The sequence below is a fragment of the Apis dorsata genome, unplaced genomic scaffold, assembly GCF_000469605.1.
Source record: "Apis dorsata unplaced genomic scaffold, Apis dorsata 1.3 scaffold_235, whole genome shotgun sequence".
Lineage (NCBI taxonomy): Eukaryota > Metazoa > Arthropoda > Insecta > Hymenoptera > Apidae > Apis > Apis dorsata.
In genome coordinates, this window is record NW_006263516.1 from 576,483 (window position 1) to 592,943 (window position 16,461).

General features: G+C 30.8%; 2 protein-coding genes across 5 annotated transcripts in view; both read right to left on the reverse strand.

Moving 5' to 3' along the window:
• LOC102681557 (CCR4-NOT transcription complex subunit 6-like) overlaps positions 1 to 16,461 on the reverse strand; it is a 378,685-nt gene that overhangs the window by 275,891 nt on the left and 86,333 nt on the right. The gene's annotated exons all lie outside the window — the stretch shown is intronic.
• LOC116185640 lies at positions 5,755 to 8,701 on the reverse strand. Its single transcript, XM_031510525.1, has one exon. It carries the CDS (start codon positions 7,891 to 7,893, stop codon positions 5,905 to 5,907), a length of 1,989 nt encoding a protein of 662 aa, XP_031366385.1. The 5' UTR covers positions 7,894 to 8,701; the 3' UTR covers positions 5,755 to 5,904.

Sequence of the window (16,461 nt, forward strand, 5' to 3'; positions counted from 1 at the left end):
AAAAAGATATTTCTAAGTAATAAATATCGTAATGTGTGATGTCAATTGAAGATAAAGTGATAAGGAGATAATTTGAAAGAAAAATGGGAGACACTTATGAGACATAATGAATCGTGCAGCACAAGTGTTAACTTTGTTTTTCTTATTTCTCCTCATATATTTATGTGTTATATTTTTTTAACAAAAGATAAAATAAACATTAAAATACAACGTAATAATAATATATTATGTATACATATTGTATACATTATGTATACAATAATAATTAGAAATTATATAAAAACTTCATTGTCAAACAATGATAATAAAATAAACAGAAAAAGATTTTAATTTTTATCTATAATCGATTTAATAAAAAAATAACAATTTAAAAAAAATCAGCAATTTTATATATTTTATATATTTTATATACAAAAATTCTAAAAATTAATTATTAAATTACTAGAAAATAAATTATATTATTTCTTATCAGGCAGCAAAATATTTATTATAATTCAAAATAAAATTGCTTTAATATTCGATAAACAATATTATATTTCTTTTTAATGTAAAATCATTGGATAATTAATAATTTTGTAATCGTAAATATTATGAAATTGATTTCTTGAAAAATTATTTTTCTTTTTTAGTTGTCCATATTTAGTCATTCTTGTAAAGCAACGATATGTGCACAGATCAAACGAATATCATCTTTAAAGGATAAATCACACGTTTTCGAAAAAAGTTTGAAAAATTTCAAGAAATAGTAAAAGAGACGATGAAAAGTATGCAGATGAAATAGATATATTACAACGTAGAATTATAACAGTTTACAACCCACGCAATCAACGTAGGCGCCATTACTCAATTGAAAGATAAGAAAGAGGTCGACAGTATTTAATGTATAATCTAACCTAGACTGGGATAATAAATTTACTTTTATTGCAATCAAAGAGATGTGCATTTGAATAAATGAAAGTAATTATTAATATCATTAATCACGATCTAACGAAAAATAAAAACTTGAACTCGATAATTACCAAGAAAGCAAGAGTTCCGGAAATTATTAATCAGATCGTTATTTCGAACTGTGGGGAAAACAAATACAAAAAATTTATCTCAATTTTTCGTTTCGTAAACGAGATTTTCAATGAATATTTACACACATATATCCTGTTTTACTTTAATATATAAAATTCTTAATAATCTTGTTCTTAATAAAATATGAAAATACATAAATAAATGATTAATATTTTCACAAAAATTTGAAATATCAAAGATATTATATTTACAAGCAATGAAAAAAGTATTAAATTATAAAGAAATATACATAATATCGTAAACCATTTTATGAAATAGATTTATTACTGTTTATTATCTGTGTTGTGTTTTTATGTTAATATTTGAAGGAGTTTTAAAACAATGGGTACCAATAAAATTCTGAGATATGCAAAATTAAATTAAAGACATTTTTTATTGAATTTCTCAAACAATTTGAGTTAGTGCAGTAAAGCACTATAGCGACATTGGTTGATCGGCGTTGATCAGTCTGGACGACGAAGCAGAATTGAGTGTATCATCGTTTCGTTATCACAATACCTTGTATCGTCAAACAACAACGTTTAAAATAAAAACATCCATAGAGAGAGAGAGAGGGAGAAGTATCAAACACAGAAATAAAAACGATGAAAAGTGAAAAAAATAAATAAAAAAAAAAAAGAATCGAATAAAAGAAAAAATAATCATTCATGAAAACAGATCGTAAAAAAAAAAATATCGAAATATTATTCATAAAATAACGTGAGATCTCTTTCAAAACATTTTCGACAATTTTCAAATCTCTTTCTCTCTCTCTCTCTTTCTCTCTCATTTTTTTTAAAGATCAGATAGCAAAAAGCACAATTGATAAATGATCACAATCAACAAACACAAAAAGCAGAATAAAACCGAGAAAAAGCATTCATCGAAATTCAATATGATCGATATAAACTAAAGTCAAATTTATTTTTCGTTGAATTCCGATTCAATTGCAATCGAATTTTTACAGAAGGAACTAAATATCGAATATAATTTTTCATCTCTTCGTTTCTTAGTAAAGAGTCGCTGGATCGTTTGATTAAAAAGCATACCATTGATTCTTTCATCCCTACACGTTGAAATCATTTTCACCAATTTTCATTTCAGTTGCATTCTACAAACATTTAATAATACAAAACACGAAGTTTGCATACCATTGCTCGCTCGATTTCCTTTAAAAAAAACAAAAAAAAAAAAAAAAAAAAAGGAAAAATAAACTCGACAACTCAATAACGAATAAATTAAACATTTTCTCGTTCATGAAAACTATAAATGGACAAGCTTCGGGTGCAAACAGTATTATCGTTTTGAACTGTATCGAGCTACGAAAACTCGTTCCATAAACATGTATCCGTAGCGACGGTGATGACGATGCATTCTCAAGTGAAAATCTTTCTTCCAGAAAGACGGATTACAAGTGCAATCTGATCGTTTTTCGACAAACGCTGCCAACGAATAATGCACTATCTCGATATATATATATATATATATAAAAAAGAAGAAAGAAAGAAGGAAAAATATGATATATTTTTAATGGATAAAAAAAAAAAATTAAGAGAGAAACGTCGACACAAATTTATTGATAAACGCTATACGATAGGGTAACACACGCTTTTGGTTACACAAGAGCGAACGTGATATCATCCGAACGACATTATACTCGAAGAAAAATATCAACGACGATGTTATTAAAGCAGCAACAATTATCTTTTGTTTCGTATTTGATACGCGGTTAGTGCTGCTTTAACAAGTGTCAACATCAATATTTATCTGTTGCTACTTAGCAATAAAACTTGCTACGTACTGATGAGAGCCAGCAAGAGAAAAATATTGCCAATATGATTCTTCGTGTAGGACTTTGCATTTCGTTGGTTAAACCTTCTCGACACGAAGCACGCACGCGCGTTAAGCCTAATTAGTCGTCAGTAATTCTCGCGGCTCGCTCTTTCGTTGCCTTCGAAATTGCCGCATCGTCTTAATATTTCCTAATGGTCTAAGTAGTAAATAAAAGGCGGACCGATTTAATACGCGATTTCTCTTATACACATATAGACAACGGTGATAATCTAAGTGAATCGCCTTATCATCTAGGCTTATATAGTCTAAATGAAAAAAAAAAAAAAAAAAAAAATGATGGGTGGTAAGACATGTTTGCCTCTGTGTGTATGTGTCTGTTAAATATGTATACGTGTCATATATTTTTCTTCACGTTTCTTCACATGTACGAAACGATGAAAGTTCGCGGAATCCGTAATGGCCTCGTCCTAAGTCAAGAAATCGTTCGGCTGTAAACCGAGAAGCGTAGCTCGGTTTATCGCGACATCATCACGCGATGCCCATATAATCGATTCGATCGATACAATGCTCAAGTACGATTAATTGATTAGCTCTACTGTTTTACGTTTTATAACTCGTGAAAATTCGCGCGATATCCTTTTGTCGTAATAAATAAAAGTCTCAAGGTTACATGTCTGAATCACCGTTGATAATTAGATCACGTTCCATATTTTTGATTACGTGATCGTTTCGATAACATCGATCTCTGCGTGAAAAACAATTTATAAAGAATACTAGCTAGAAATAAAGTCATTTGACAAATAATAAACGATGAATAATTACGAAATGATTAAAATTAAATTTTAACGTAAACTTTCACAGAATATGTATTCTATTTTGATTTAATAAAAATTGTAATTGACGTTAAAAATAATTTTTCATATTTTGTTGTTTTGATTTTAAAAAGAAAAGATCTATCTCATTTATAATATCGATCAAACAGATTTTTAATTGCAATTTTTAACGTATTGCAAAGAAATAAAGAATTGCTCTCTAATCTATTTATTATGAATAAAATACAAACTCAAGCTCAGAAACACGCAAGCATTTCCAATTAACATGATCGATATAAAAACTTTTGAAATCATAAAATTTTAATTAAATATTGCTAAAATAACAAAAGTTATTGAAAATTATTATCATAAAGAAATAAAATATATATTGTATAATTGGAAGATACATATATTTGTCAATACAACTAAAATTTAATCAATATTGCAATCTGATCATTCGAAATGATTTACTCAAAACTTTATGCTTAGAATTATATAAATATAAATTGTGCACAAGCTTTGAAATAATCTCAAATCAGAAACTTTAACTTATTCTTGTCTATGAATTTATATGCCGTTATGCGAATAAAAGATAATTTATCAGATTTTGTTAATCGCTAAAAGAAATATTCTAGATTTTCTTGAAAATAGCATCAAAGTACGGGAATTTCAATATATTTTTAAATATTGCAATATTCGTAATATAATTTTTTGAATAATGTTGAACACAAATTTCAAATAAAGATGAAAAGATTAAAAAATAAAAGTATAGTAAAGTTAACCAAATACAGACGGGCATCGCGTGATTGTGGTAAAAAAATATAGAATACGAGTTCCTTTGATCGGCGTATGATTCATCGTTGCGTCGTTTGATTACTACGTTACGATTTAAACAGTCACATCTCCTCTATTTGTCCGTTCACGATAGTTGGCGGCGAAGAGAAGCGTTATCTCATTGTAAACGTTGACGTTGAAAGTTAGAAGTATACGACGCCGAAAATAAAACAGTAAAATCGGATAAACGGTCGGAGAAAGAGAAAAAGAAAGAAATGAAAAGAAAAGGGAAATGATTAAAGGTGCATAGAAAAGTCGGGCAACTAAAGCAGTCGTGTATAGCACGAGCCAAGATATAGCGTGATCGTAAATTAAATTGAGTAACGGTATCGAAAGATGTTAGATTTTTTAAATTTTTACACACAATTTTTTTCTAAAATTCAATAAAATAAAAAAGAATTTACAAATAAGGAAAATATAAATATAAATTAATAATTCAAGAAATTGAGAGAAAAAGAATGTTAATAAATTGACTTGAATGATATTTTCATGTTTTGTACTCTACAATTTAAATTAATTATTATATGTCGATATCCGAACACGATTACTTTAATTAGTAATGTATCTTTATACATATCGGCCCGTGCTATATTTTTCGATAAATCTTTCTCTCGTGCGATAGAATTCTAGGTTGGTAGTCAAACACCGAGCTTATCGTTCAAGTCGATTCGCTTCACGACGCGAGCCAACCACCGTTTATTAGTAGTATGTTGTCATCGATAAGCAGACCGCGTGTATTCCCGACGTCAAGGTACAATCCTTTAGACCTACTCTCGTGCGTGCTTCACGAGTGCACGCACGTCACGTATACTACGTGTATACAACGTACACCGTTAGGAAGAAGAATCGTTCGACACGTAGTTTTGCTCGTTACCGTCAGTTACACTTGTTAATCACCGAGGTGTGCTAGCAACGAGGGCGTCATCGTGAAGACAAGTTGTGAGGGAGAAGGGAGAAGAAGAAAGAGGCATGGAAGAAGGGGAGTGTATGTCGTCGTATTTAATCACACGCACGTTACACACCTCATCGATACGTTGAAGCGAAAGAATCGATGATTTTTGGAACACGGATCGTTAAACGCGACCAATTCCTGTCTCACGCGGTCGCGCACGCGTCTACGCAAATCCGTTTCAACTTTGTTCCCTCTATCGACAAACTAATTGAATTTCCAGAGCCACCTTTCTTTCGCTCGCACTTACAATTTTCCCTCTCTCTCCGTCCTTCTCACTCGCTCACTCTCTCATGTCGACGTGTATTCATCACGCCACTGCTTTTCTTCCCCTCGCGTAACACACACAAATCTGTCGAAGAATTGTATTCAAGCACGGACAGACGCGAATGTTCTCTCTTTTCACCATACAAGTCGGACCAGCAGACACATCGAAAGAGAATCTCCGTTCCGTGTTCATTCTTCCGCTTGCAGTAACGTGCGAAAATCCTGTTGCAGCTTTGACTCGTGATAGCTCCAAATATCGCTGAAATCTTCTTCGTCCTCGTCCACTTCTTTCTCGAACATGCCTTTCTCTTCTTCGGCCATCGGTGCATTCGGCGAAGGCGAATAAAATTTGATTTCCAAATCTCTGTGACCGTTCGGCGACGTGATGATTTCCGTAGAAACCTCAAGCTCTTTAGGCGATTGTACGGTACCATTCACATCCATACCGGATAGTCCAATGTTATTCACAGGTATACCGATAGATTCACCGCGCCATAGCGTTCGACGTTTCCCACTCTCTGCCTGTCCCCTATCACCGATCACGCCAACATCTTTGCTAGGCGTGCTGATTTCTTCGCTGAAATAACTGGTCGGGTCGCTCCAGCTGCGCCTTAACACAACACCGGTGCTACCGGTGCTGTCCTTTTCTTGATGGGTTCGAGGATTATCACCGTTGAAAAGCCTCTCGATAGTTTGCTCCTGACAACTGAGACTTGGCCGAGACAAGAATAGCGGCATCTGAGAAAAGTGGCCGGGACAGAACTCGGTCGACGGTGACGGGGTCAAGAAGGGCGAGTAACAGTTCTGATCCACGTCCCATATGAGAGCCGAAGGATCACAATACCGGCACTGACACGGCCCTAATTCCTCGTTGATGCCCTCTTCACAACCCGTTGTCGTCGTTGTCGTCGTCGTCGTCGTCGCCGTTAGATCGTTATATTCATGCAGATAGCGCGGAACATTGTTACTACCGGCGTGATTATGGTGATGATGATGACCGTTATGTCTATAACCCTTTGGCGGAATGGTACGCATTTGCGCAGGCACGACGTTTCTGTTGTCGTCCAACACTTTCACTTCCACGTGTCGATGTGGATACCTTTGCCTCGCGTCTATCTCTTGCCCTGACATGCCAGTTGTTTGCACTCTACAACCGTACACGTTGCTTTCCCTCGCTATGGGTGGCCTTCTGTGATTTCTAAGGTGAGGCGGTGCGACATCGTAACGTTGCTCATAACAAGTTGGTACGTATGATTTCAAAGAAGTTGCGTTCGATTGTTCGGTAATTACGCCCGAATTCGACTGTTGTTGCTGCTCCTCGTGTTTTGTTACTTCCGCAGAAGTGACCGCATTGTTTGGCGGTTTTCTATCTTTCTTCCTGCGCTTTCGAGGTTTAATGATACGTGGCAAACTGTTCTCAGAATTATTCGATCCCGAACTTTCATCGCTTGCGATACTCAACGAATCGATATTCGCAATGTTTCCTGTTCCCGTTGTGTCTTTGGTCGTCGTGCAGTCCGACGATTTTTGATTCGTTTGTTGCTTCTTCGCAAGTTCTATTGGCCTTTGAGGCCGCGATGGTGGACACCTGACAGTATTGCTCATCGTACAGTTCGATGTCAGGGTATTCACATTATTGTGAACGTAACTATTAACCGCGCCTGTATTATTACAAATCGTATTAGTAATGCCATTAGCGTTCCCGTTGTTATGTATCTTGCCGCGATTGTGAAACCGATTGGCTAGAATCAACGGCGCTCCCTGCGTGTGAATGGCTAATCTAGAAAGTGGATTCTTGTGTAGATGAGCTGATACTTGCTGCTCGCAAGCCTGCTGTTGCTGTTGCTGCGGTTGTTGTTGTAGTTGCTGCGACGATGATGGCTGTTGCTGCTGTTGTCCAAGCGACGGTGATGATCTTTGATTACATCTACGTGGACTGGATGTCATCGATATCAAAGGAGCGCCCGTCCAACCACCAGGTCCATATTGCACCTGGCATTGTTCGGTTCCGTTCGGAAAATTTTGATTTCCGTAACAGCCTCGCGTTTTCCCGCGAATCACAGGTTCCTGTTTCCTACCGACGATCGGTTTATGCGGTCCTGGTCTGATGGTTGACGATATCAAACAACTACCGATGTATCGCTCCACCTCCACGCCGCCTTGGGAGGCTGGGCTCATCTTACAAAAACCCGCGATCACTTATGTTATCAACACCGTTATATTCTCAATTATGATTATCAGCAAAATTCTTCACCTCACGAATATTCCAATCGATATGAAATACGTCACATTAACACGTTATTCCATTGACCCAAATCCGGATAACGTTCTCAACGCTCGAACTGAATATCACCGGTTTAGCCCATTGTCATGGTGAACTTCTTCATATCGATTCCACAAACAAACAAAAAACTTGGACACTGATTCGGTCGATTTTAGCTAATATAAATGATGATTTTTTGTTTATATGCGTAGCATATGAACGATTGTGTTCCAGACGGCGAAAATAACCGGTAATTACGGCGACGACGGTTACGTAGTTGAAACACAGTATCAAAAGTCGAACAACCGTACAGAACCGCGGCTGAAACGACACTGAAGCTCGCTCTGCCGAACGCGCCTACACCGTCTTTCGAATTGGTCTGCGACGTGGAGCTCCCCCCACTATTCTCGTTACTACTCCCACCACCTGTACCATCGACAGATATATCCCCACCATCTATTCCTGCTACCACCTTCTTTACAATGTACCTCTCCACACCGTTCAACTTTACCATGCGCGAATACCGCTTATATACACATAACATTGTTCCTTCCGGTGGACGAGTCTGTCACAATTTAGCAAGGTATCGGAGAAAGCTGAGTAAGGAAGGTGTAAGTTGCGTCGTGGTTAGCGTTAGTCGCTGGAAACTTTTCGAAGGCATCGACTAGTAACGACAAATTTCATCCGTCGATTTCATTGTTCGTGACTTACATGCATTTTATTATGATATATGATAGATATTATAGATAATTCGAATATTTCTAGTAACTACTTGTCATTATATAATTTGTCATTATATTTTATAAAAGTAAATTAAAAGAAGTTGAAGAAAAATAAAAGTTAATGATTTTTCAAATTTTTGCATCTTAAATTCGTAAAATAGCTTGAAATAATTGGAAAATAATTCAATTACATTCAGTGATTTATATGATGATGTTTTAAATGTATCGTTTATGAAAAAAGATAAGATAGGATCTTTTTCTCGTTGTATTAATTATTAATGGCCGTAATACTACCTAGAAAATTATGAATATTATATTTAATATTCTTATACTTTTTAATAAATAAATAAATAATGTATTAAATTATATATGTATAAATGTACATATTTTGATTTCAAATGCATTTATTATTTCATGCAATATTTCTCAAATTTCGATTTTTAAATTATTATATCTTTACATATAATTTACATACAGATAAAAAGAATGTAAAATAATTACATATTATATAATTTTCATATAAAAATTCTCACATTGTGAAAAACTGTAAAAAAAAAATCGTAAAAAAAAAGATTATAAAAATTATGAAATTATGTATGTATAAATAATCATTAAACAACGAAACAACGGAAGAAAATAATCGAAAGTAATTTAAAATGATTTATCACATTTAAATTCTGTCAGCTCAAAGCTCTGAAAGGCGGCTCCTTCAAGAATAACATGGAAGAAAAAACACGAGAAAGAAGGATAAAACATGGATTCTGCGAGAACACGAGTTATATTTCAACTCTCCGAAGAATCCTCATCCGTGAACTTACTTAGATGGAACGGCGACGAGACTGGAAAGAGTAAAGGAATAGAAAACGAGGGGAAATAGTCGGTTGGTAAAAAAGGAAGGAGAGAAGGGAAGTCTGATATCTTAGATCAGACTATGGCACCCTCGCATCTAGGTCACAAGCCTTTAAAAGTGGGTCACAAGTCATCAATCGCTTGCGGCACGCTACCTCAACTCGTAGTTGAACCCTCGCATACGACTCATCTATTCTCCTCTAGAACGATTCTTCTCGCGACTCATCTAGAGCGAAGTAACGCGACGTTCGGTCCCTCTCCTTTCCTTCTTTTCTTATCGTCTTCTTCTCGCGAACGCTACGTTTATTCGTCAATAGTAGAAAGCACGATCACGAGATTCCACGCCAAGAAACACGGCGACGAAATTAACACGTTACCAAGCAACAGCGCAGTTATATAGTTTATTATATTTTCTGGGAATTCTATGTAACTATATTTTTTACTTTTTTGTGGAATACATTTGAAACTTATACACGGATGTATATCAATAGTTAGAGAAAAATATTTAGTTCTGTTTATTATAGAAAAATATTTCTATTTTTAATGTATTCATTTTCCATTTATGATAGAGGAAAAAATAGGAATATTCCTTCTGTTTTTTAATCTAGGGAGTAGCGAGTATTCATTAAAAAGCTATATTCTCGAACCGGAATTCAGGTTGTAATGAATATCCGGATAGTAAGAATACTACTTTTAGAGAGGTTTTATTAAAAGAGCTATAAATAAACAAATCAAATGAATAATTTTAAGAAATTTTATACGAAAAATATTGCATATATAAATATTGTAAATTTTAAAAAAACTTCTAAATTTTTTAAAAATCGGACAAAAAGAAATTTGATATTATAATGTGATTGTTTTTAAGAAAATTACGAAACTATGTTAAAAACTTAATGAATACAATTACAATGTTTAATTAGTCAACAAAATAATCATGCAAATAAATTCCGAGATACGCTTTTATCGATGAATAATACTGAATAATAAATAGTGATTATTGATTTGATGCTCAGAAAAAGTAAAAATAATAATGCTTATTCGTTGAATTCTTCGATACTTTGATCAACATGATTCCTGTAAATGTATCCAAGCAATTTGTAATTCATAAGAAATCAATACGAAACAAACCACGATCTTTTAATTTCCTTTGCGAGCCAAGGCAAACTTTGTTGTGCTTCAATAAACTTCACTTTGCATGCGAGTATTCGATGCAATAAATTGTTTGATATTGAGTATATCAAACAAATTTATGTCTTATTCATTAGTTTCAATTGATAATCAATATCGATGAAAGTCAATGCAGTATATCATACGATACTGGGATCGACAATTGTCAGATGGAAATCTCGCGTTTGTAACATGTAATGATTGTTCGTCTTATTACATGGTATAATCATCTTTTGCGATATCAGAGGAAAATTTTAAGAATTTTAAAATAAATGGTCCGTTTAATGAAAAATTTAATGACGATTTCAAATTTTTTAAATGCTTTTAAATTCGAAGATTTATCTTTCAATTTTAAAAGGAATTTCAAACTCTTAAATCTGAAAGTAATTTTTAATTTTATTTCACATTAAAATTGATAAAGAGATAATTAATAATCTTTTTCTTTTTCTTCATTTTTTTCTGAAAAAATTGCTAAAAAATTAAATATTAATCAAAATATAAAATAAATATTTGATATATTTACCATACATTATGAACTTCCGATAATAAATTATTATTTTATTTATTTATTTCTAATTTTGTATAATATAAATATATAATTTTTATTTTAATAAGTTCTGATTAGTTCTGTATAAATTACACTGTTTTACAAAAAAAACATTTTTCCATATTTTGAAAAAAAATTTTATCTCAAAAATTTAATAATTTAATTATTTCATGTTATTTATTTTAATTTTTAAAAAATTAATTGGTTGTCTAATGACTTGCTCGTTTATATTAATATATTCAAATTTGCTTCAAAGATTTTCAAACAAAAATTTTAAAACAAAACATTTTGACCGCAAAAATTAATTTCGACATGAAATTCGAGCGAAGTAAAAATACCCGGCCTTAATGAAACACGATACATTTCCTAGGTGTATGGATGACGCGTGAACTTGTAAAGAAAGCTTTCTCGGTTCGTCATAAATGTACTTCTTCCTATGAAATTTATCATAATTTTATAAGCCACGCGAGTCGTGAAACTCATGGACGTCTTGGCATACTTTCCTAACGGGTATTCCGTGTAAGAAACTAATCATGCCTGACATTATCGGCTCCCAAGTTGAAATGTACGCCTTCGAAACAGCGATACGTGGTGTTTTTGTGAAAGAGAAATGACGCATATCAAAGAGAGCAGAGGAGAAGTAGACGGCCAAGCGCTACGTGAAAGTGCGCCGCGTGACCGTTGTGAAAATCTCGGTCGATACGTACGTCTCTGAACGAGTGATTTTACGGTGAAAGCGATACATTGAAATATATTCACCAATACCACGCGATGGCGAAACGCTTTCGTTTCTCGCTTCGAATTTACCGACAATCAAATGTTTCTTAGCTGTCCTATATTTTATAAGATGTGAAAAAGTGGTTTATAATTTGAGTAAATTATTTTCGATATGATAAAAAAGAACAATTAGATTTCTTAAAGAATTGATTTTTGCTAATCATTAATTTTCTTCGATTAATAGAATTACATAATCTCGAAATTTTAACGTTAAAGCCTCGATCTTTAAAATCTTATTGGGAAATTTCCTCGAACTTATATTATTTTTTTCATGCATTTATGCTGAAGTTGTTTTTGGAATAAATATTTGGTGATGTATTAGAATGTATTATTTACTAGAGTGTTCTAATAATATATTTACGTCGAGAATTGTTGCGTTTACTAATGCTAAAAAAGTAAGTGTTTTTAGAATTAAGGTCTCGTTCTTTTGTAAAAACAAGAAACAATAAACTTGAATGAGATAGAAAGAATAGCGATATTTGACTGTTCCCAACACTGATGCTCAAAAAACTAATGACTCTGTGTTTATTATAAAAAGAAAAATGCGTCTACTATTTCGTCTACTAATTAAGACAGCATATTAATTTTATTTATTTGTGTTATAAAATTGATATTATAAAATAATATATAATTAGATTCAGAATTTTTATAAATTCATGTTTTTATACAAATATATATATTTTTCTTTTCTAATCTTATATTAGTTTTTTTTTATAATTAAATATATACAATATTATAAACAAATTTAATCATTTTCTAAATAAAAATTTTGATGGCAAAATATTAAAAATTAATATTATTAAAAATTGCAAAAATGAATTTTAAACTTTATAAAATAAAAGAATTCTAATACAATTTTATTATTATAATATATTATATATATAATTATTTTTTTTAAGTTAAATATTTAAATTATTAGAATCAATAAAGAAATTAATGCAAGTTATAAAAATATTTACATAATAAAATAACATGTACATGTATCTTATATATTTGAAAATAAATTTTAAATAACATGACATTTTATATATTAATTAAATATTTAAATATTTTACTTGCATAAAAATCTACAATGTAATCATGATTTTTTTTATGAAATTAAAATTTACATTTTTATATTTTTTACTCATCATATATTATCAGAATACATAAAATAATTAAAAAAAATTTGCATCTTCCAAAAGTTTAATCAAATTAAATATTAAGATATTTTTTTACTATTTTTTATAATAAACATTACAACATGTATCATATACAAAATATATTGGAAGTTTTCAAAAAAATTAATCATTATTACACTATAAATAAACACAATAAATTAACCGGAAAATATATACTATATATAAATAGTTAGCACTTAAATGCAGTTGTCAAATGAAACGTGATAAATATCTATACAAAAGGCACGATCGCAGGCGATAATTCTCCATGCAATCTTAGAAACCGATTAGCGAACAATGATAATTTGAATATTGTAGTTAATCGTTAATTCATCTCTATTACTGCGAGTATTAAAGCGTTTTACGATTAAGATTGTGAGATATGTCAAGAAACTTGACGACAGTATTCTTTTCACGAAATATGGCGTTTATGGTTATATAAGTTACGTAAATAATTATGGAATCTTTTATGGAATGTGGTTTTAGTAATATGGAATCACGAAGAATTTCATAATCGATAATCGTCCTGATGAAATTCAATATTCTTTTCGTTTTGTTAAATAAATTATTTCAAATGAAATGATCGAATTCTTAAGATTTTTAATCGGTTTATTAAAACTAATAGCATTAAAAATTTAGTTTAACAAATTTAATCCTGTCCATTGGAAGTAAAAAAGTTATTATTTAACGATTAAAATTTTAATATTAATAAAGTTTTAGATTTATTTTTTATCTCCATATTTGTCAATTTAAATTTTTCAAATTTTTTTTGCATTATGTTAACTTTATTTATGTAAAAAATATTGAATTTGATATTGAAATATCTGTAATTTATAATATATTTATATAATTATATATAATTTATAATATATTTATAATAATTTTGAATATAGAATATATCATTTAAAAAAAAAACAATTGATACAATACATTATGATTTAACTCATATTCATTATCATTAGCTTCAAGCATTAGATCAACATGCAATAAATTTTATTTGACAATACGTTTAATCATTATATTCTGAATAATTTTATATATTTGTGAATGAAATATACTATTTCATATACAAGAATCTAATATAATTAATGTAATACATTAATAAAATTATATAAAAGCTATGAATATTTCTATATTTTTTAGATCAACAAATATTAATTCATTTTACTTTTTCTTCACACTGAATCCTATTTCATTAAAATAACAAACCTTGAATTGTTTATCGAATTGTGCATTTCCTGGAGAAAGTAGGAAGATTTAATAATATGACAATGACGTATTTTACTCGTGCAAATATTCTGTGAAATGTGATTGGTTGCTATTTTTCTTGATCATATCATTATCATGACACAATATCAATTTAAAACAAAATGATATTATACAAATTAATATGATGTAAATAATATAGCAAAATTATAAAATCATTCATGTATTATATATATTTTAACAGCATAAAATAGAAATTTCATGTATGTTGTTTGGACAAAAGTGAAATTAAAAAATACTGACTAAAAATTATTTATGAAGTTATAAGCAATTTAATTTTGAATTAAGTGAGTTGAGATAATGATAGAACGAGATGGTTCTATTTTTGTCACATTGTATTTCTGTCTCGTTTTTTATCAAGTGCAAAATTAATTTCTTCTAACTTAAAAAATAAATTATCAGAAGGAATTTTTTTGTATATCAATTTTCATAAAAATTATAGTTTTTACATCTTCGCATCTTAAATTTATTCATTTTTGCAAGGAATTTCAAATTCAATTCTCAAAAATTTGAATTACTCTTTACTTTATAGAATGCTAATTATCAATATATTGAATAATGAATTAAAGAGAATAGAGAATTTATTGTTTTCATTTATGATTTATGAAATTTTCATTTATCATCATACTATATTATTATTATTAACAAATAGATATATATTAATTATTAACAAATATCTTGTTTGAATTTTATTTGAATTTTCACAATCAAAGCGTCAATATGCAATAAGATTTTATGTTTATTATTTAAATTATTATTTATTAAATATTAATATTATATAAATATTAAATATTAATATTTGATATTATTTATTAATAAATATTATTTATTAATAAATATCAAACATTTGTAATGTAAATAATGAAATGCTCATATAATCATATTTTATAGAACGTATAGTTGGAAAGTGATCTTAACGATTTAAACGATTTTGAATCAAAACTCGGAATCAACTAATAATGCAGTAATTATAATTTAAAAAAAAAATAATAAAGATTCTTGAACTATCATCAAAAATAAACTTGATTGACTTCTAAACCCTCCATTTGACGCAAGAGAAAAACCAAATATATTATTATCACAAGGTAAAATAAATGTGTAAAAAAAGATTTGTATATTTTACAAATTACTTACTTTTAACTAATCTCATATATGTTATTAAAATTCATACATAGAATTAATCTATCCATATATAGAAATTAAAATAAAAAATCAAAAACCAGAGATAGTTTGTCGAATAATTTATACGCGAAAAACGAATAAACATTGATATATTTTTGCAGATATAAAATATTTGATTTATCGTTCATAAATATCTCGATTTTACAAATAAATACTCCATGGCATTAACCGTCATTCACTATCGAAGCATTTAAATATTAGGCGATTTCAGGAAAAATTGACCATCCATGGTCTCTTCACGGTAATCCATTTCCCGATAATACAACCCCCATTCCTATACATCAGGTGAACTACAGCTTGAAAACTGGTCGAACCACTTCACGAATTTTTGCCATTTTATTTTTCAAAACGTTGACTAACTTCCGAACCAACGATTTATAGTATTCCAATAATTACAAAAATATTTCATCGGTTTTATTCCGGAAAAAAATGGATTCGTTCGTTAGGAATAATTTTTTAACGCTTGACCATTAACTGAACACACGGTCCGCTGTTTTTCAGGTCGAGAGAAAAAAGTAGGGAGAAGGGAGGGGGGGGAGAAGGAGAAAGAAGATGGGTGCAAAAAATAAGAGAAAAGAAAGACGAATAGGGGGAAACGCGGACCAATCCTGGGGAAGAAAGCTGGGCAAGTTAGTACATCGATTACGAGAAGTGTCGACCACATGCCTCGGTTCCGCGCCAAAAACAACACAGACCTTCTACCTTTTGTACTGCCGAAAACAACCACCGTGGGATACGTTTCCGCACACTTTCTCAGATCTGTCTCCACGGGACCGGCCAAAAGCTTCATCTTTTTTTTCCTCCCCCCCCCCC